Below are 23,706 nucleotides of genomic sequence, written 5' to 3' on the forward strand. Positions count from 1 at the left end.
ACGAAGTGAGAGAGTGGCATGGACATATATACACTACCAAATGTAAAATTGATAGCTAGTGAGAAACAGCCACGTAGCACAGGGAGATCAGCTTCGTGCTTTGTGACCACCTAGAGGGGTGGGATAGGGAGGGTGGGAGGGAGACGCAAGAGGGAGGAGATATGGGAATGTATGTATGCGTATGGCTGATTCACTTTGTTATAAAGCAGAAATTAACACACCATTGTAAAGCAATTATGCTCCAATAAAGATGTTAAAATAAAATAAAATAAAATATCTAGATGTATATCTTAAAAAAAGGAAAATGGCTTCCATCTTGGAATGATGAACAGTATTTAAATACAAAGGACAATGAAGAATGTAACTTTTTTGATAAAAGAGAAAGGCAAGAAGTATATCACATAATGAGGCAAGTAAATGAGAGGAGAGTAAACATTTGACTATTTTCTTCATCTCAGAGATAAAGAGAAATTCCTTATCAGCATTATAGGCCAATTGCATAAATACAGCATAAAGATTTATAAATTTATACTTATGCTTAGAAAAGAATTAAAAATGGATTTATTATTTCATGCCACTCTCCCAGTTTCCCTAAATCTACCTGTCTGGATGGTTTCCTAGCTGTAAAAATTTCTGTACTTGAACCACATATGTTAGCATGATGTCATTATGACCTCATTTGTTTTATCAGAGCACCTAACCATATTTTCCAGCAAAAAGTAAGTAAAAGCAAAGTAAAAGCAAAAATTTCCAGAATTAGTTTGGAGAAACAAAATTCTGTCAACTGAGAAAAACTTTGAAAAGCTTTGAAGTTGTGAACGTTTCAATAGTTATTTCCCACACAAGATATTTTCCTTATTTCCCTTCCCCAAATTAGAGAATACATGCAATTAAAATCAATTTCCTCTTTTACTGCTTCTCAAACTAAGCCAGTGGTTTTCAAGAGGAGTTGAAGTGAATCATAGGGGGAATTTTGTAAATATGAGGGGACATTAATAGTAGTCATAAAGATTTGGTGGGGTGCTACTGGCATTTAGTGGACAGGATCCAGAAATGCCAGATTTTCTTAAATGTGACAGATAATCCTACTTGGCAAAGAATTTTCCCAGGTACCACATGACTTGCCAGACATTCATGTAGATGAAAAAGCTTATAATTATTTGAGCCTAAAGCCTAGCTCCATATTACATATAAATGCAAAGTATTTTTGTACACTTTTAATTATTTTGTACACAATTACTTACATTGAGGGAAGATTATAGATTGGTTTGTTCAGTCCTTTTCCAAGAATTGTTCATCAGTTTGGAAAAATTACATCATCAATGGCAATACCACTTGGTGTATTCATGTGGCTGTTATAACTTATCTGATATAGGTAATAACCGTAGCAACAATAACAAAATCAACCTGAATCTGATGAATCCTCTAACTTACATAAAATACAGAGAACAGAAGAGCACGTTAGCTAATAGATAAAGAGATTTAAAAGACACCCTTTGTAATTTGTGGGTATAATTTGTAACCTAATTCAAGCAAACTGTAAAAAATGCATGACATTGGAAATTTAAGTACTCTGGATATTTAATGATATTAAGGAATAAATGTTAAATATTTAAGGTGTATTACGGTATTATGATTGTATTTTTTAAACAAGATTCCTTGTTGTTTAGAAATACATACTGAAACATTTAGAGATAAAATGATATGATGTCTAGATTTGCTTCAAAATAATACAGAGGTAGGGAGTGGATGGAGTTGTGGATGAAAATGATGGAAGTGACTTGTAGTAGTTGAAGCTAGGTAATGGGTACTGGAGGTTTGTTATACGTCATGTTTATTTTTTCTATAAATGTTTGAAATTCTCTGTTGTAAAAACGGAGGATCATTTGGGGATGTGTAGATTCCACACATTGATAGCATCATCTTCAAGGCTGTCTCTAATTCAGGAAGGACAGAGTCAAGATAGAGCTGAAAGGGAAAAGCAGAAACACTTACTGTTTATGAGGTTCAGTAGCATTCACACAGGTTCTTTCACCACAGCTCTGGAAGATGGGAGTCAGTGAGGAAGTGGAAGTTCAGAGAGATGAATACCTCTTCCAAGGTTATATGGTCAATAGACGGCAGCGCCGAGATTTGGTCTCACATCCATTTGTTACCAAAATCCCCTTCACTATACCCCGTTTCTCTGCTGTAATTCCTGTCCAGTGTCTTCCTAACTCCTTCCATGGTAACTGCCTAACCGTTTAACTCCCCTACCAGCTTTGTCCCGATCTTTCTCTTTGCACTGGTCTCAAATCACTCTCTCCCAACTTCCGGACTCTGTGTCATTTCTCTTTGGCCTTATCCTCTATTGGGAAAACACCAGAATTTTTTTTTTTTTTTGCGGTACGCGGGCCTCTCACCGCCGCGGCCTCTCCCGCTGCGGAGCACAGGCTCCGGACGCGCAGGCTCCGCGGCATGTGGGATCTTCCCGGACTGGGGCACGAACCCGTGTCCCCTGCGTCGGCAGGCGGACTCTCAACCACTGCGCCACCAGGGAAGCCCCTAAACTCACCTTTTTTTTTTTTTTTTTTCTTTGCCGTACGCGGGCCTCTCACCATCGCGGCCTCTCCCGCTGCGGAGCACAGGCTCCGGACGCGCAGGCTCAGCGGCCATGGCTCACGGGCCCAGCCGCTCCGCGGCATGTGGGATCTTCCCGGACCAGGGCACGAACCCGCGTCCCCAGCATCGGCAGGCGGACTCTCAACCACTGCGCCACCAGAGAAGCCCCTAAACTCCTAAACTCACCTTTTTTTTTTTTTTTTTTTTCTTTGCGGTACGCGGGCCTCTCACCATCATGGCCTCTTCCGCTGCGGAGCGCAGGCTCCGGACGCGCAGGCTCCGGACGCGCAGGCGCAGCGGCCGTGCTCACCAGCCCAGCTGCTCCGCGGCACGTGGGATCCTCCCGGACCAGGGCACGAACCCGTGGTCCCCTGTATCGTCAGGCGGACTCTCAACCACTGCGCCACCAGGGAATCCCAGCACCAGAATTTTGCATAAGTAATTGAAGCCCCATAGAGTAGATATAGGGCAAAATAAGATGATGAAAACTGAGTTTTATATTATGAGCTTTTACCTTGATTAAGAAAAAATTAAAAGTGGCAAAATACCACCATATTAAGTAATCAAAAAAAACCCCAAAATATTATATGTCCATAATTTTTTTAAAGTTGAAAAACACAAAGAACTGGCTTTATGCATCCTGGTCCTCTGTCTCCACATATGGAGAACATTTGCACAGTAGGGGATTTTTTTATTAAATCAGTAATATAAATAAAATGTCTTGTGTGAATGAAGGTTGTATATATAAAGAGAATTTTCTTCCTCTCTCAGGCCATGGGTGGAAATTTCCAAACTGAGTAATATGCAATTGAAGATTACAATTTAAAACATGACATGTTCCACTAAGATTCAAAGAGTTTGTATATATAGGAATACAGTTTCACATTTGCACCCATATTATAGTATAAATTCCTATTGTAAAGCATCTTACTAGTCTAAAAATATACTGTTTCTTCATTTCCTTCACACAGAACCACATGTAAATAACACAGCCTTGAACAGAGATGCTATTATTTCACCTTGACGTCAGGGTCATGTGAAGGTCCTACAGGAGGTGTTCACAGAGAGGATAAAGGACCACATATTGGGAGTTTCGAGTTTCAGATCGCTTGCTCAAATACCTTCATGGCCCTTCCCAATCACAAAATTCTATTGCCAAACAGCACTAAGAATATTTGCATACGTGATACTAAACATCAAACAGTGGTTTGAATCCTCAGACATTCGTACCAGTTTCAGCAGTGGTTCATAAATAACTGCATGGTTACTTCACACACAGGGTACATGTATTGAGGCTCAGCCTTTATCCACGAATCATTTCTACACAAGCTCTTTAGAGGAATAAAGTACTTATTCTAAGACAGGGCATCTCAGACTTTTCCAGAAAGGCAGAGATCCAGAACATACGCTCTTATTTGCAGAACACCATTTTCTTGTAAACTATTTTTTAAAATACAAATCAATATATTTTTTACTTCATCTACACACCATTCTCATATAGTTTTACTAGCAACAAGAAATGCACTTCATATTATTTGGATACCACGTAGACTCATAACCACCGGCTCACACGTTTTAAAACAAAATAAAACACCCAACAAACCGTTGATCCAAGAATACACTATTGGTTTTGAGTTTTCCTATTGATATGAATTTGCAGTTTCATTTTCTTCTCTCATCGACTGGCAACCTTAAGCAAAAAAGTGGTGTCTGGAGCCAAAGACTTGTAAAAAAGAATTGGAGAACAATTTCAATTGAGAACATGCGAACCATTCACTTTTTTTCTTTTGCACACAGGGTAAAGGCGATCATTATGCAATATTACAGTCAAACACTCCCTCTCTACAGCTTATGGAACACTAGTGCCCTGCGGGAACAAGTACGAGCAGCAGTGAATTAAAGGAGTATGAAAGAGAGTTATTAGAAGCCTGAATATGAGCCCTACCCATGGCATTATGTGCAAATATAAGACCGGATGGAGCCTGGCCCAGCTCACTGTGGAAGCACACCCAGGCAAGGAGGGGCCTCAACCCTGCCTAAACCCTCCTTCCCTGGTTAGGGCACGTGTATCAAATTTGATCAGTTGTAGCTACTGTCAGCATTATTCGTGACTGATGATGGCAACAGGTGGCAATGAGGGGTACAGTTCACTAAGGGTGGATTCGTTACTCTTGAGAAACCCCCTGATAGTCCTGTCTACATAAATGAAGCTGCTTTCATTATTCTCTCGACAGTTGGAAGTACAAGCAAATTTAAACTGGTAAATTAAATTTAAGCTGGTTAGCAGCTTTTCTCCTCATGTGCAAATGAGAGAACAGAAGAAATTGAAAGGCTCCTAAGGATATTAAGGACCCCGAGGTTCACGTTATGTCTTTGGCAAGAAAAGGACACACCTCTAACCTTCACTAGGAACAGCAAATAAATTATCAGGGTGGATAATACTGTGTCTGAAATTATCCTGTGTCATTTGTTTGAGACCCTGCATGTTAGAAAGAGGTGAGAAACCAGACATCTGAGATGGAATGAGAAAATTCATGCAGTGTGAGGGGATGGAACTCTCTAACCTTTGGCCACATGTAGATTAGTCTGTAGTAGAAGAAAGACAAGCTGGACGTTTTTAGACACTGGAAATTTTCATTGGCTGTTCTATTATCCTTAGTTTTGTTGTTATTGTTCTGTGTTCATGTTTGTTTCTCCCTTATTTTCTGAGTAAATGCTTTTACAATTCAGAGCCATAATCAACAGTGAATACTACTACTACTACTAGCTGTCATTTAACATATATTTCCTATTTGTGTTAAGTACTCTATGTATAGTATTTCATTTCAGTCTTTTAAGGATGCGTAATTATCCGTCTTTCACAGATGATGAAACTGACACTTAATAGCAGTCAGATAATTGCCCAGAGTCACACAGCTATGAAGTGGCAGAACCAGGGCCAGAGTTCAGGTCTGTCTGACTTTAGAGATTGTATTCTTCATCATTATACTCCATCACTCCCTGAAAAATACAGAGCACCACTGTTTAAAAGACTATTGGACAGATACTCACTCTACAATGATATAAATAGGTGACAGCCATGTTCCTTGCTCTTCTGAAATTTATTCTTTTAATGGGACAGTAGTATGTGTGAATATGAAAAAATAATGCATGACAGAATGTGATAAAAATCAAAGGACAGTTCTGTTAAGAACTAGAAGAACTCAGGGAAGAATTAGTACTTTTGCTGTTGTGGTTAGAAAAGACTTCACAGAAGAGATGAGATATGTGTGGACCTCAAAGGATAGATAGGATTTGGAAAAGCAGAGAACAGGAAGGGAGGCATTTATTATCTTATATTTTCATGCATGTGTTCACTCAACGAATACGTATTAATTGTCTGTTGTGACTAGACAGTGCTGAATGTACTTTTCTGGTGAGCATCAAAATCCAGGGGTAGACATAGGGTAGGCATATTAACGACTGAGGCAGAGAGATGGCCTGGGTGTGCAGTCCTAGGTTGAGTCAGATAGATAGGGGAGACCAGATCAGGGAGGGCTGCGAACCAGGCCAGGGAGTAGAATACATTCTCAGTATGCATTATCTAGCCATTTACTTGTTCCTAATGGCTCAATAATTATATTAATTACTGGATATTTCAGGAGTTTCTTGCTTCTATTTGTATGTAAGAGTGTTTTCTTTTCTTTTTGTTTTTGGATTTATAAGAGTTCTTTATTTAATCCAGATCAAAGTTCTTTGCTGGATTTATGTATTACAAATATATTCTCTCAGATTGTAATTTGTCTTTTTACTCTCTGAAAGGTGCATTTTATGAGTAGAGATTCTTGATTTTAATGAAGTCCAATTTATCAATCTTTTCTCTTAATGACTTTGTGTCCTATTTAAAAATATTTATTTAAATTGAGGCCATGGACCTATGAGACTATTTTTTCTCCTGGAAGTTTTACTTTTGTACCTTTAATATTTATGAACCACCTTAAATTAATTATTGTGTATAATACACAGAAGGATTCAAGGTTTAGTTCTTTTTTTCGCAGAGTTATCTAGTAGACCCTGCACTCTTTACCGAGAAGACAGCATTCCTCCCATTGAAAGACAATAGTACCTCAGTTGTAAATCATGTGGCCATATGTGTTTGGGTCTCTATTCTGTTCTATTAATTTATTTGTCTATCCTTATGCCATTACTGTACTGTCTTAATTAGGGTAATTTTATAGTATACTATATAGGTCTTTCAAAAAATTTGTTCAATACTATCATGACTATTCTAGGTTCTTTGATTTCCATGTGAATTTTTAGAATCATCTTGTCAATTAAAAAAAAAAATACCAGCTTAGATTTTGTTTGGGATTGCACTGAATCTACAGATCAATTTGGAAAGAATGGATTATCTCTAATCTTGCTTTCTGGTAATATTCTTGTCAGGTTTTGGTATGAAGATTATGCTGGGCTCTGAAATAAAAGCAAAAATAAATAAATGGAACCTAATTAAACTTAAAAGCTTTTGCACAGCAAAGGAAGCCATCAACAAAATGAAAATACAACCTACAGAATGGGAGAAAATATTCACAAATGACAGCCAACAAGGTGTTAATATCCAAAATATATAAACAGCTCATACAATTCAATATCAAAAAAACAAATAACACAATAAGGAAATGGGCAGAAGACCTGAATAGATATTTTCCCAAAGAACACATAGAGATAGCTCACAGTCCCGTGAAAAGATGTTCAACATTGCTAATTATTAGAGAAATGCAAATCAAATCAACAATGAGCTATTGCCTCACACCTGTAAGAATGGCTATCATCAAAAAGTTTACAGATAAGAAATGTTGGGAAGTATGTGGAGAAAAGGGAACACTTGTACACTGTTGGTGGGAATGTAAATTGGTGCATCCACTGTGGAAAACGTTATGGTCAAAAAACTAAAAATAGGACTACCATATGATCCAGCAATTCCGCTCCTGGGTATATATCTGGAAAAAATGAAAACACTGATTTGTAAGGATATATGCACCCCAATGTTCATAGCAGCACTATTTACAATAGCCAAGATATGGAAGTAACTCAAGTGTCCAGGAACAGATGGATGGATAAAGAAGTTGTGGTATACATACACAATAGAATATTACTCAGCCATAAAAAAATGAAATTCTGTCATTTGCAGCAATATGGATGGATGTGGAAAATATTGTGCTTAGTGAAATAAGACAGAGAAGGACAAATATTGTATGATATTACTTATATGTGGAATCTAAAAAATAATACAAATGAATGTATGTAGCATAACAAAAAACAGACTCACAGATATAGGAAAAAAACTAGTGGTTACCAGTGGGGAGAGGGAAGAGGAAGGGGCAAGTTAGGGGGATGGGATATAGAGATAAAAACTGCTATGTATAAAATAGATAAGCAACAAAAATATATTGAATAGCACAGGGAATTATAGCCATTACCTCGTAAAAAAAATAATAAAAAGAAAGAACGAAAGATCATGCTGGTTTCATAAAACAAGTTGGTAAGTGTTTTCTCTTTTTCCATTATCTGGAAGAAATTGTGCAAGATTGGCTTTATTACATCCTTATATCTGGGGCAGAATTTACTGGTGAAACATTCTGGTTCTGGACTTTACTTTCTGGGCAGTTTTAAAATTCAATTTCTTTAGTAGTTTTAGGACTGATTATATTTTCTATTTCTTCTTTGTTGATTTCTGGTAGGCTGTGTTTTTACTAAAATTTTTTCAAAAGGAATCTGTAATGTTATCTCCCTTTTCATTACTGATATTGGTTATTTGCCTCTTCTATATATTTTCCCCTTTGTTAATTTAATCAGTCTTTTTAAAGAACCAAGCACTGGCTTTTGATCCTCTTTATTATACGTTCTAAAACTTTCTTTGGGTTCAGTTTGCTATTAGTTTTGTGAATACTTGAGATGGCTATTTAGATAATTACTTTACAGCCTATTTTTATTTTCTAATATAGGCAGTTAAGGCTTAATGGCATTTCCCACTAAGCATGGCTTTAGCTTTATTCCATAAATTTTACTATGTAGTATTTTAATTATCATTTCTTTAAATATATTTTTTAAATTTACATAATTTTTTAGATAGCTATTGCTTAATTTCCAAACATATGAAGATTTTCAAATTATTTTTTTGTTAGTGGTTTTTAACTAAATTCCTCTGTGGTCAGAGTACATACTCTGAATAATTTAAGCTCTTTGAAATTTTGTTGAGTTTACCTCATGGCAAGCATATGGTCCATTTTTGTAAAAATGATTCTGTATTTTTGAAAAGAGTGCATACTTTGAATTTGCTGAGTATAGTGTTTTATATGTCTCAATTAGACTAATTGCAATAATTGTGCTATTCAAATTATTTTTATCCTTACTGATTCTCCCTACTGATTATAAAAATTACAGAGAGAAGTATATGAAAATTCATCATTTTTTTTGCAAATTTTGTCTGCATTTTACATTTCTACCAACAGTGCACAAGGATTCCCTTTTCCCTACATCTTCACCAACACTTGTTATTGCTGTCTTTTTGATGAAAGTCATCCTAGCAGGTGTGAGGTGACATCTCATTGTGATTTTGATTTGTATTTGTCTGATAATTAGTAATGTTGAGCACCTCTTCATGTACCTATTGGCCATCTGTATGTCTTCTTTGGGAAAATGTTTATTCCTTTGCCCATTTTTTTTTTTACCAGATTATTTTATATATATATTTTTGCTTTTGAGTAGTATAAGTTCCTCATATCTATTATTTCTGTCTGTGTTCAGGCACCTGTCTTATTTCCTCGTATTTTTTAGTATTCTTTTTTTAAAAAATAAATTTATTTATTTTATTTATTTATTTTTGGCTGCACTGGGTCTTCATTGCTGCACACAGGCTTTTTCTAGCTGTGGCAAGCGGGGGCTACTCTTCGTTGTGGTGCGTGGTCTTCTCATTGCAGTGGCTTCTCTTATTGTGGAGCATGGGCTCTAGGCACGCAGGCTTCAGTAGTTGTGGCACATTGGCTCAGTAGTTGTGGTTTGTGGGCTCTAGAGCTCAGGCTCAGTAGTTGTGGCTCGTGGGCTTACTTGCTCCGCGGCATGTGGGATCTTCCTGAACTAGGGCTCAAACCCGTGTCCCCTGCATTGGCAGACGGACTCTTAACCACTGTGCCACCACGGAAGCCCTTGAGTATTCTTGATTGAGTAACAAACATAGTTTATGAAAAAATTATAGATGTAATTTAGGCCTAAAGTGATACATTCCTTTAGAGAGTATCTATTAGGCAGCTAGGGACACTAGAAAGTCCATATTAACTAAATCAATTCAGTCAGGGTTTAAGACAATTTGAAGCTGGGTTTCAGTTTCTGTGAAGGCCAATCTATGTCTTGTTTATTCTTACTCCTAGGGTTTAACTTTTAAGGTTCCAATGGTTTGACTTTCAAGGTTCCAACCAGAAGTCTGGAGGGAGGTGTTACCAGTGCTTCTACTCTTTGTTGGACCTTGAACTTCAACTTTTGTCCTCCATGTCCATAAATCTGTAAAATCTCTGTTCATTCTCTCAACCAATTCTTCCTAAATAACCTGACAAATTTAGGGCAAATATGGCTGTAAAGATGGGTTATCTTTCTGGGTCTTTTCATTCTTCTGGATCTTGGAATCATGATGCTTGACTGACTTGATAGTTTTCTGGTGTCTTTAGTTCTGTTACATTTTCCCAGCTTTTCTATTTGTTTTCAGTAGGAGAATTAGTCCAAATTACCTGGGTAGCCCTTACTAAATCCTTATCCTCATATTGTTTAAATAAAATATTTCTATGCCTTTTAGTTCATCTATTTACTATATTGGTGTCTTCAGTCAATAAAAGAAATATTCTCTTTAGTGTTGTACTTAGACAAAAGAGCTGGTCCTATAGCCTGTATGTTCCATGACAAATTTAAGATGAGATTCAAATTGATTTTGTTAATTGGCAATTTTTATTTGGCCTCTCATTATCTAGCTTTTTTATGGCTACTTCACTCTTCTCCTGCTTTCACAGTGTGTTATGCAAATTTAATAAGAAAATGCCTGTGAAAGGTCTTTGTAAATGTTTAAAGAATAATACAGGTATAAGGTGGTATTACTATTCTAGATTCATCATCATTTATCTTGTAAAAACCTTGTACACATATTTTAGCACCTCTGAGAAGGTTTTGGTGGGCCATTTGGTGGGCAGAAGTATTGTTCTGCACTGAATGATGACAACTGATTTATTCAGATCTTCTCCTGGGAAGAAGATCACAAAGTAAACAAAGTGAAATGGTTCATCTGCACATGAAACATGTATGATTAAGTAACTTGTCAAAATCATACAGCTTGTGCTTAATGGAAAAGGTAAAGCTAGTACATGGCAGCAGGGACTGAATCCAGGACCCTATGAATCTAATCCCATGGCATGAAATAGAAGCAGTAAGACAATGAAAATTCGAGAAAATTATTTTCAAAGACAAAATTTCAAAGATTTGAAAATCAAAAAGAAAAACTTCTCTCATCTCTGAGCTACTATGCTAACATATTTCTCCTTCCCTCCCTCCCTCCCTCTTTCCTTCCACAGCCAAATATCTCTGGGGGGAAAAAGCTATACTGCTTTCATTTCCTTACTGCTTACTCACGTTAAATCCACTGTGATATGATCTGTTCCCTCATGGATAAATCATGCCTGCTCTTAGGGATCACAATGACCTCCTAGTAGACCCATCTAATGGCTTTAATCCTGCTCTGTTTCTATATGATGTCATTCTCTCTTGGCCTCTTTTCCTCCAAATTCTTGTCCAACTCTCCTTCCTCCCCTTTTTCTCCAAGTTCAGGGGATCCCCTTGTGTCAGTCTTTGGCCCTCCCTCTCTTTGCTTTTTCCCTTTCCTATTTCCTTCAACAATTTCACCTTTTTTTAATATACCCGCAACCATTGTATCTTTATGACTCTAAAATCTCTAGTTTATGCTCTCCTCTTAAACTAATCCAGCAGTTTCAACTGCCTACTGCAAGTTTCAGATTTTTCCAATCCTACTCAGTTGTCCCTAATTGTTAAGGACCTCCCTGACGGAAATAGAGCTCAACCCAGTCCTAGAATTAATGAGAACTCAGGCTGGCAGGAGATACCAGCTACCTTCCCTGTGAACAAACAAGGTCTAGAAATAAGGTAATTCTTGACTTCCTCGTGCCTGAGGTCAGGATGCTTTGAAATTAACAGATCCATAAATAGGTGGAGAGCATAACATTTCAGTCTTTCATTGAAAGACCACAAGCCCCAGCCAGAAGGCTTTTTGGCTGGCCCTTCTGCTTAGGTCTCTGATGTCCAATTTTTATGCCAGTTTACCAGATGTTAGAATGCAGAGTATCCTTGTTAAAGGTCAACCTTCTACACTAGGAAATTGGTAACTAGAAGTGGGGCAGAAGTGGCTTTAGTCAACCCTTTTAGCATAAATCAGTCCTTTTCCTAGCGGCTCAGTTTTGCTCTCAGCTTCTCTCATTGGGCACTGAAATTCTTCCCTGATGAGAGTCAGTCTTCACCTACTTCATGAGTCACCAAGGTCCATGCTATGAGGATCACTTTTGGTACAACATGGCACCTCCCTGAACCGGATTTGAGTTTGAAGCACTCTGGTTAAGATTATCCTTCCATGGACATTAGCCTTGATGTTCAGGTCTTTATAAACCCTACCACCACTGATCACATCCCACACCTTGCTTGGCCCTTCCCCCTAAGCTCTTACTCTATTGGCACAGACAGTATTAGGACATTTATAATTGAGCTCATTAGGACAGGACCTTGATGTCCCGTATTCTCTTGTGCTCACTATTTCTTCCCCTAGTACTACTTTCACCCAGACACTCAATTTCTGAATCACTTCCTCATCTTTGATAAATATTCCTCCTTTGTTGAATTCAATAAATCATCTATCAGTTTAGTTTATTCTATCTCCATGACAACTCTCATCGTTTCCTCCATTACCCAGCTAAAACAAAATACTCAGTTTTATCTCTCTGATCACTTGCCTTTACTCCTCGGATGCTCCAATCAAATTGATCTATGTAGTATCTTTGTATGTGCCCCTGGCTTTCCCACGTTCATGCCTTTGTTCTGACTATTCCCACTGATAAACATCACCTTCCCAACACTGTTCTGCCTCTAAAAAGCTATTCAGTCTTCAAAACTAGTTTTCTCAGCTGTTAAACGGAATTAACATCTATTTCATAGAGGACTACATAAAATAATGTAAGTAAAGCATTTTAAATGGCAATCATTATTATTTTTATTCTTCATATTTATTACCCATATCTTCCATAAAGTATTTTTTTTTTTTTTTTTTCGGTATGCGGGCCTCTCACTGCTGTGGCCTCTCCCGTCGCGGAGCACAGGCTCCAGACGCGCAGGCTCAGCGGCCATGGCTCACGGGCCCAGCCGCTCCGCGGCACGTGGGATCTTCCCGGACCGGGGCACGAACCCGTGTCCCCTGCATCGGCAGGCGGACTCTCAACCACCGTGCGGCCTGGGAAGCCCTGCTGTAGGGATTTGGATGTATATAATTTTCTACCTTTGCATTAGTTTTGTTCATTTGCTTTATTTATTTATTTTTGCGGTACGCGGGCCTCTCACTGTTGTGGCCTCTCCCATTGCGGAGCACAGGCTCCGGACGCGCAGGCTCAGCGGCCATGGCTCACGGGCCCAGCCGCTCCGCGGCACGTGGGATCTTCCCGGACCGGGGCACGAACCCGTGTCTCCTGCATCGGCAGGCGGACTCCCAACCACTGCGCCACCAGGGAAGCCCCATAAAGTATTTTTGATTCTCCCAAACTAAAGATGATTTCTTTCTCTCCTGAATATCCATGGGATAGGTTTTCCATTTCTTTCCCATGGCATTATCACATTCTACATTACATTACATTACATACATTACATTATATTACAGTTGTTTAGCACATGCCTTATCCAATTATAATAGACTCTAAGCTCCCCGAGGTCAGGGGCCATTTCTTGGGCATCTTTGCTCCTTCTCCAGTGAACAGAATAGATACCCTATAAGTATCTGCAAAAGCAATGAACGGATTCACCGCAGTGGTAATTATAGCTTTATCACAATCTTTACTCACAAATTACATCTTGATGAAATTACAAATGAACAAATCCCATTATACCTACAAATTGCACAGTGAATCATTCATCTGGAGGGTGATTACCCAGTTCTTTCTGGGTAAGAAAGAGGTGTTGGCAGGCTCTGAAAGGCAAGTGAAGACCTGAAGAAGGCAGTGTTGCTGCTCAGGAGTCAGAAACTGGGAAGAATGTTTGTCCCTGGTGAACCTTTTCAATTCCAATATCAAATTTCTTCAATTCTTTTGGCTATAAGATATACCATTATTTTATCTACCACCAAGAAAAAAATCCAAGATAGCGAATCTAATAAAAGACCCTGGCATAAAGCCAGGATCCCCAAGGGACAACTTGAATTTTTTCAACCTTAGCCTGGTAAGAGAGAAAAGAAAACTCTCCCCTGAGATTTTGAACCACAGCCATTACTCACGTAGGTATGAGGTCTGCATTCATACCACCAATGTATTGTAAAAAAAAAACTCAGGAAGATAATTTAATTTAAAGTGGTCTCAGGTTGGTAGTGGCCCTAGGTAACTGTTGGAAATAAATGTTTATATAAGAAATTCAATCCAGGCAACACCAATGTCATAGATTGCCATTGATCATACGAAGCATCTCAATTTCAGAGGAGTTAAATTGTGAAAAAATATCATCGTAGAATTGATGTAATACATTGTTTCCATTAAGTATTGAGAAGGTCTGCAAATAACTCAGTAAAGGGGAGAGAAAGTAAAACCAAACCTCTCTTTCTTTGACATTTTGACCGGGACCAGTTGCTTCTCTTCCAGAGACCCAGTAGGAAGTACCCCTGCGTTCAGAAAATAGATTCTGAGAGGGTAGGGCATTTCAGGGTCTGTGCTGGTCTCATTGTCCTGTCTTATAAAGCCCATGGTGGGAGACTATTTGGAGTTGGGGAGGGGATGGTGAGAACCCATTCTCTAGTCCCAATGGACTTACTCCTTCTACACACTAGGGCCTCAACTTCACTCCGCTGAGAGGCTTCTTGCTTTGTTCACCTGCCTGACTGTCCACCTGCTTAGTTTTTTTCCTTCCCCCATCTCACAGAGCACAACAGGAAGCAGGTCATTTATGCCAGCAGACATTTTACGTCATGGGCCACACCTGTGTACATGTGTGCATGTACACATACACACACACACACACACACACACTCTGGGAAGATTAGCTGATCATTTTTGTACTACTGTGAATAAACCTAAATCCCTAAGACATGATGCTTCCTTAAATGGGAGTTTAAATGACACCAGAGAGGATGAGGAAAGGTGGTCCAGGCACATGGAAAGGGCAGGTTTGAGTGAAATACTTGCCTTTGGACAAGCACAGTAAGTTTGAGGCCTTAGGTGCCTAAAGGTTGGGAAAGCAGTGACACTGGTAGGTGAGAATGTGCCATAAACAAACTACTCAACTCTGTAGTTGTTTTCCTTGGGGAGCCTCATGAGGACAGGTAACCGAATACAAATAGAACATGCTTTCCGTATGACTAGAAATGCTGATCACTCAACATATTACATGTATATGTGACTTGGTTTAATGCCAAACCATGTAAAGGAGGAAGCTGTTTAATATTCCAATGAAGACTCACCACCATTGGAGTAGACTAGAGCTGATTCAGACCATGCATCAATATTGAGCAATTCCCGTGGTTGTCATTTGCTGAGTCAGTACTGGAGTTTTATGTGCCATCTGTTACTATACGACAACACGCAATCTTGAAATTCACTAGAGCAAAATAATAAAAAGACTTTTCAAAGACCTGTCTCAGGAATATTTGCTAATCAAACTCACTTGTAAGGCAATCAAGATCTAACCTTGGACTTGTTAGCTCAATGAGATATCCAAATAAGCCAAACTTAGTTTTTGAATAATTTTGATATTTATAAATTATGATAGGTGATTTATAAATTGACTCAAACCATAAAACTACATATCTTAGTTTTAAAGTGTTTCCTCCTTAGGCTGTGAGTTGTCTATTAAGTTAAAAAAATATGCATATGCATATATATATATGGATATATATGGATATCCATCTATATGGTATTGAACAGGTACTGTCCGTCATCTGTATTTCCAATTGCCTATTTCATTTCACCATCTGGGTGTTCCGCATGACACGCTATGTACAGAACCAAGATAATTATCTTGCTCACTTTCCAAACATACTGGCGATATTATCTCCATCTGCCTGCACTATCTCAAGTAAAATCAATAACGTTGCTCAAGCCAAGTGCTTTGGACTCCTTCATTATTTCTTCTCCACCTCAATATACTCAATCAGCCATTACAGATAGTCAAAAATGTCTCTTGACGCCATCCCCTTCTCTTTGCAACAATACCATTATAGACTCACATCCTATTTCTCCTCAACTATTGAAATAGCCTCTAAATGGTCTCCCTCTAGTGTATGCTCTACAATATCACCAAAACTGTCTGAAGCAGAGATGTAAATGTTCTCTGATGCCCAGGGAAGAAAGTGAAAAATCTTTAGCTTAGTTCATGATTTGGCCTAAATGACTCTCCACCATCATCTCTAGCCATTACCCCCACAAGCCCAATAATCTAACCACAGCAGGTTACTGGATATTTTTCAGTGCTGCCCATCCTTGGTTTGTTTGCTTGTTTATTTATTTATATTTAATTTTATTTTATTGTGATAACACGTAACATGAGATCTACCTTCTTAACAAATTAAGTGTACAATAGAGTCAACAATTGTTGACGTATAGCTACAATGTTGTACAGCAGATCTTGAGAACACACCCATTTTGTTTAACTGAAACTTTATGCTTATTGATTAGTAACTCCCCATCCCCCTCTCCCCCACCCTGGCAACCACTATTCCATTCTGATTCTATAAATGTCACTGTTTTAGATACCTCATATGCAGCCTTTGTTTATTATAGTTGTTTCCTCTGCCTAAAATGCCCTGTCCTCTTTCGTCCAATGGAAACTCCCACTTATCCTTCAAGGTTCAGATCATTTGTAGTTGTACATGACCACCTTCATCCCTGCCCTCCATCCCTCTCCATCTATGCTCCACATTTCTCTATTTGAGTATCAATTACATTATTAAAGGCAAAGCTGATAGGCAATAAGTATGCAGTTCAGCCATACTAGCTATAGATAGCCAGTGTCTGTTCTGATTACTTGGTGCTTTTTCAGTAGAGTTAGTAAACATCTTGAATGACACTCCTGATTATAGACATTATTTCAGATCTATCTCTATCATGACACTGTGAGATAAAGGGTATGGGCTTTCTTATTTATCCTCATATCTCCAGGGATTGGCATAATACCACAGATGTGCCCTGTATGCTTGGTGAGATTAATAATATGTAGACAATCAGTGTTTATAGTAATTCGTTGAAAAATAGATTACTTTTATCTAAAAAATTACTTTTAACTTTTTTTTTTTTTTTTTTTTTTTTTTTTGCGGTACGAGGGCCTCTCACTGCCGTGGCCTCTCCTGTTGCGGAGCACAGGCTCCGGACGCACAGGCTCAGCGGCCATGGCTCACGGGCCCAGCCGCTCCGCGGCACGCGGGATCTTCCCGGACCGGGGCACGAACCCGCGTCCCCTGCATCGGCAGGCGGACTCTCAACCACTGCGCCACCAGGGAAACCCTACTTTTATCTTAATAACGATGAAGCCTGCCTGATTTATACCCAAATGATCATCAACCTCTTTTATGATGGGAGCTACACTATGGATTTGATATGTTCGGGGGCCAGATACAACAAGTGGTTTGGGTACTCTCAGGACTTTTCCTTCTTGAAACTAGGTTGGAAAAGCCTGGCCTTTGGAATCAGCCAAACCTCAAATTGAATTGAGAGCTGTCTCTCAAAAACTATGTGACTTTGGTTAGCTACTTAACCGAGATCTATTTCCTCTTCTTCAAAAACAGAAAATAGATAACCCCTTTACAAAGTTGTTATAAGAACTAAGTGAGATCATGTATTTAAGGACATGGGATATAATCCTGCATGAATAGTGAACTTTGGTCTCCTTGGAACTAATTGAAGTTAGTAGATAAATTTTCTATTTTGAATACCAACCTCTCCAACCAGAAAAAGAGCAAGAAAAGGCATATGAGGCACAGTTTCCCTGGTAGCATCCCAGAGAAGCTGTACAGAAGCTATCACGATGGACAACGTGCCTGTTACTGAGCCAGTTCTGATTATGCTGCTGAGAAATAATCATATGGCTGGTGTTATGTACTAGGGGTAAATTAAAGGCCAAAGACGGCCTCCTCTTTGTCAAAACAGGAACTATTTTTTTTTATCCCTAAAGAATCTGGTTTTGAAACATCTGAATTCATTTCCAATGAAGGCATCTCTTTTGCTGATGAAATATGAAGAGCCACTAGGTAATGCAGTTGGTAAGTCAACTGTCAAGGTTTGTAATGTAATCATAGTTATTTTATTTCTCTGACCTCTGAACCTATAAGAACTAGGAAGGGTGATTCTGAGACAAAGAAATGTTGAATACCTCTAAGTCACAAAGTTTAGTAGAAAATTGTTCCAAACTCTTTTGATTAAATTCTATTATCCTAGGCATCTACTTCTAACATGGAAAATTGACAGATAGGAATAACTGCTATTAAAAAGGATTAAATCTAGGTTGGATAATGTGTTTACTTGTATTTCCCCCGATCTCTTTTGCTACCCTACTTTTATCCCTCCTTGTCCATGTGAAGATATAAAAACCCTGGCATCATGGGCCCTGTAGCCAACAAATATGAAATGTTTCCTTACTGAGAAAAAGGAGATTATATGTTAGCTCCATGTTTTTCAAGACTTAATAAGGATGCTAGAGTGGCCAAAAAACTTGGTGGCTTCCTCCCTTCACCTTTAAGTACCATCTGCTTCATAATTTATTCAGATCTAAATAGCCCAGTCTATATATCTGTATCAACAGAAGATCATCAAGTTAATGTGCAAAGTTTACTTTCAAACTTATCATTCTACAATTTAACAATTAACTTAAATCAGCTGTTATTTTCATACCTGTTCATCAGTAGATCGCACACAAAGACATAATTCACTTTAGGGAGGCCTGCCTCCAAATGACAATATTGCTCAGGAACCTATAAAAAATCACAACAATCACTTACTTAAAAGATTCTATAATTAAGAATAATCTCATTATCAGCTTCAGCAAGAAACAGGTATAAACTATAGAAAAATCTGCATAATTCTGAAAAATTTCTTAGGATCCTTGCTCCTTCTCCCTGCCCCAACGTAGGTCCTATAATTGAGAAATTTTGGCCAAAGTAGTGGATATTGTTGGCACAGAGGCCTCAGGTTACTTGCCCTCCTTATTCTTTGAACTAAGCTCCTTTGACTTTGTGGTTTACCTCTTGGGAATCTACAGATATACATAGACTTTGGAATTTCTCCAAATTCAGAGCTGAAAAAGATGCTGTATATAAATGTAGCATTATCTGAAGACTTAAAAGTAAATCTTAGTAACTATGGAAGGGTCCTGAATTAGGATTAAATTATAGAAGACCACTCCTTCAAGAGAGAGAAAGAGGTCAGGGGAAAATAAAAGTCAATACATTTTCTAACCTAGATTTAATGCCTTTTAATATCAATTATTCCTATCTGTCAATTTTCCATGTTAGAAGTAGATGCCTAGAATAATAGAATTTAATCAAAAGAGTGATACATTTGGGGAAATTTTTGTTTTCTACTAAATTTTGTGACTTAGAGGTATTCAAATTTTCTTTGTCTCAGAATGATCCTTCTTAGTCCTAATAGGTTCAGAGGGTCAGAGAAATAAAATAACTGTCATTACATTACCAATCTTGACAACTGACTAACCAACTGTACTGCCTAGTTGCTATTCATATTTCATCAGCAAAAGAGATGCCTCCATTGGAGATGAATTCATATGTTTTAAAACCAGATGCTTTAGGGACAAAAAAATAGTAGTTCCTGTTTTGACAAAGAGAAAGCTGTCTTGGGCCTTTAATTTACCCCTAGTACATAACACCAGCTATATGGTCATTTCTCAGCAGTATAATCAGAACTGACTCCTAAAACCCTTGGAATTGCCTAAGTTATGATAGTGATCAATATGTCTTTTGTTATGTTAATGAGGTGCCTTTTGGACCCTCACCTAAGGATGGGGGCTGGTTGCCAGGGGAGCCATCTGTGTGATTAGCAGGTTGGAACTTTCATTCCCACCTCTCAGACCTCTGGGTATGTGGTAGGGGCTGGAGATTGAGTTCAATCTCCAATGGCCAATGATTTAATCAATCATGCATATGTAATGAAACCTCCACAAAAGCCCAAAAGGAGAGAGTTTGCAAATACTTGATTCTTATCTGTTTCCTCTATTAGACTGTAAACTCCATAAGGGTAAGACTCTTTTTATATTTGTTTGTGTTTTTTGTTTTTAAGTCATACTTAATGGGGAAAACTGAAAACTTTCCCCCTAAGGTCAGATCTCCATAAAAGAAGGACGTCCACTCTTGCCTATTCAACACTGTACTAGAAGTACTGTCCAGGGCAATCAGGCAAGCAAAAGAAATAAAAGGCATCCAAACTGGAAATGAAGAAGTAAAACTATCTCTATTAGCAAATGACATGATATTATATATGGAAAATACTAAAGAATCTGCTAAAAAGCTATTAGAATAAAGAAGTTCAGCAAGGTTGAACAACACAAATCAATATGCAAAAGTCAATTTTATTTCTATATACTTGTATGAGCAATTAAAAATAAAATTAAGAAAAATTCCATTTACAATAGCATTAGAAAACTATAAAAAATTGTTGAAAGAAATTAAATAAGATCTCAATAAATAGAAAGACATCTTATGTTTATAGATTGGAAGGCTTAACATCGTTAAGATGGCTATACTCCCCTAAATGATCTACAAATTTAGCATAATCCCTATCAGAATCCTACCTAGCTTCTTTGTAGAAATTGACATGCTGACCTAAAATTCATGTGGAAATTCAAGGGGCCCAGAATAGCCAAAATATCTTTTAAAAGAGGAACAAAGTTGAAGGACTCACACTTCCTGATTTTAAAACTTACTATAAAGCCACCATAGTCAAGGCAGTATGGTACTGGCATAAGAATGGGTATATAGATCGGTGGAATAGAATTGAGAATCCAGAAATACACTCTCATATCTATGGTCAATTGACTTTTTACAGGGTGCTAAAACTATTCAATGAGGGAAAGAATAATCTTTTCAACCAATGGTGCTGGGACAACTGGACATTCACATGCAGTGGAATAAAGTTGGATTCCTACTTCAAACCATATACAAAAATTAGTTCAAATGATCAAAAATCTAAATGTTAAGAGCTGAAACTATAATACTCTTAGAAGAAAATACAGGAGTAAATCTCCATGACTTCAGATTTGGAAACAGATGATAAGATATGACACCAAAAGCATGAGCAACAAAAGAAAAAATAAATTGGAATTCATCAAAATTAAAAACTTTTGTGTAATAAAGGACATTATCAAGAAAATGAAAAAATCCATAGAATGGTAGGAAATATTTGCAAATCATATATCTGATAAGGGACTATCTAGACTATATGGAAGAATACTTACAACTCAATAACAAAAAGATAAATAACTCAATTTAAAAAACCGGCAAAGGATCTGAATAGGCATTTCCCCAAAGAATATATACAAATGGCCAATAAGCACATGAAGTGATGCTTGACAGAGTCATTATGGAAATTCAAATCAATACCACTTCATACATATTAGAATGATTATTATCAGAAAGACAGATAATAAGAAGTGTTGGTGAGAATGTAGAGAAATCAGGATCCTTAAACATTGCTGGTAGGAATGTAAAATGGTGCAGCTACTTTGGAAAACAGTTTGGCAGTTGCTCCAAAAGTTAAACACAGAGTGCAATTTGACCCAGCAATTCCACTCTATGTAAGAACCTAAGAGCATATGTCAACACAAAAACTTGTACACAAATGTTTACCGCATATCCATAGAGACAGAAGCTAGATTAGTGTTTGCCTTGGGCTGGGGAGGTGAGGGGTTATAGCTAAAGGGTATGGAGATTCTTTTGAGAATGATTACAATGTTCTAAAATTATTTGTTGGGATGGTTGCACAACTCTGAATATACTGAAAACCGTTAAATAGCACACTTTAAATGGTTGAATTGTATTGTATATAAATGACCTCTGAATAAAGCTGCTATATAACAATAATAATAACAATAAATATAATAACAACTGTATACCCAGTGCTCTTAACAGTGCCTAGTGCCTAGCACAAAACATATGCCTGATATGTTAAGGGAATATTTTCTACATATTGATTTAGAATCCTCAAGCAATGCTCATTAGGTCCTCATGCAGTAATGTTCAGATTTGAACATAGTTAGTTAACTAGGGGAGCAGATTCCCGCCCCAGCATTAGAGATCCCTTTCAGAAGGTCTGAGATGAGGCTCAAGCATCTGCAGTTTCAACAAGTCCTCCTCTAACGTGCTGTGCACATACTGCTTTAAAGAAACTGCAGCATGATCCAAAGGCAGAAGCCTTGCTCTCCGGATAGGCTATTTAGAAGTTAGAACTATTTAAACTTTTTTTTTTCCTTGGCATTGGGTCATGGGACAGGCAGGGAGAGCCTTTCTTTATCTGATCCATGTAGGTTGAAATACAAGTTCCTTTTTTTAAAAATACCAGTCTTATTTTATGCATACAAGAAATAATAGGTAGCTGAGTTGCCCCAAATCGGTGACCCATTTAAATTTTTTGGCTTGTGGATGAACCAGTGAATTCATTAAACACACACACACACACACACACACACACACACACATCCAGTCTCTCAAGAGAAAGGTGGAATGCTCAAAATGAGATCTCACTAGGCAAGAAAATTAAAAGTTCATTGGTTCTCAGTAAATGATTTCTGGAAGTAGAAAATTACTTCTCATAAGACCACATAGCTGAAACAATTTTTTCTTACATACAGTAACCTAAATCTGGTATTTAATTAAGACTGCATCAATATTCTACAAGCACAGTTATGTGGGAAAGCATATCTGTATTTGATTTACATAATTATTTTTTAGTACTGGTTAATTATGGAATTTCAGAGTTAGAAGATACTTTGAAATGCTGTCTTTGAAATGCATACTAATTCCATACCTGAAAAACTTTATGTTACATAATATGTTATTTAATAGTATAACAAAATATTTTAAAATATCTTTAGTTAATATAGGAACATAGATTTATTTTTACCCTTTTTAATCCCCTTGCTCCAATTTGTCACTGAGTTTTTTGTTTGTTTGTTTGGGTTTTTTTTGCGGTACGCGGGGCCTCTCACTGATGTGGCCTCTCCCATTGCGGAGCACAGGCTCCAGACGCGCAGGCATCAGCGGCCATGGCTCACGGGCCCCGCGGCATGTGGAATCTTCCCGGACCGGGGCACGAACCCGTGTCCCCTGCATCGGCAGGCGGACTCTCAACCACTGTGCCACCAGGGAAGCCCTGTCTTTTTTTTTTTTTTTTTTTAAGAGCTTTTTTTTCTTTTTTTTTTTTGCGGTACGCGGGCCTCTCACTGTTGTGGCCTCTCCCGCTGCGGAGCACACGCTCCGGACGCGCAGGCTCAGCGGCCATGGCTCACGGGCCCAGCCGCTCCGCGGCATGTGGGATCTTCCCGGACCGGGGAACGAACCCGTGTCCCCTGCATTGGCAGGCGGACTCTCAACCACTGCACCACCAGGGAAGCCCCTAAACTTACCTTTTTTTTGCGGTACGTGGGCCTCTCACTGCTGCGGCCTCTCCCCTTGAGGAGCACAGGCTCCGGACGCGCAGGCGCAGTGGCCATGGCTCACGGGCGCAGCCGCTCCGCGGCACGTGGGATCCTCCCAGACCGGGGCATGAACCCGCGTCCCGTGCATCGGCAGGCGGACTCTCAACCACTGCGCCACCAGGGAAGCCCCAAAGGCTTGTC

At 38.4% G+C, this 23,706-nt stretch overlaps 1 protein-coding gene across 15 annotated transcripts in view; it reads right to left on the minus strand.

Moving 5' to 3' along the window:
- Positions 1-23,706, minus strand: part of LMNTD1 (lamin tail domain containing 1) — a 458,342-nt gene that overhangs the window by 109,775 nt on the left and 324,861 nt on the right. For 11 of the 15 annotated variants that reach the window (XR_010835782.1, XM_067008917.1, XM_067008919.1 and 8 more), the window contains 2 exons: positions 18,753-18,832; positions 15,332-15,468 (listed from right to left, as the gene is read on the minus strand). The exons of 2 other annotated variants lie outside the window; for them this stretch is intronic. Coding sequence is in view for 11 of the 13 variants with exons in the window: in XM_067008917.1 (XP_066865018.1) it covers positions 15,332-15,337 (6 nt within the window). In the remaining 2 variants the exon portion in view is untranslated. The remainder of the gene's footprint in view (positions 1-15,331; positions 15,469-18,752; positions 18,833-23,706) is intronic. 2 more of the 15 variants (XM_067008912.1, XM_067008920.1) reach the window with 2 other exon arrangements.

This window comes from Kogia breviceps, chromosome 12, assembly GCF_026419965.1.
Source record: "Kogia breviceps isolate mKogBre1 chromosome 12, mKogBre1 haplotype 1, whole genome shotgun sequence".
NCBI classification, from domain to species: Eukaryota; Metazoa; Chordata; class Mammalia; order Artiodactyla; family Physeteridae; genus Kogia; species Kogia breviceps.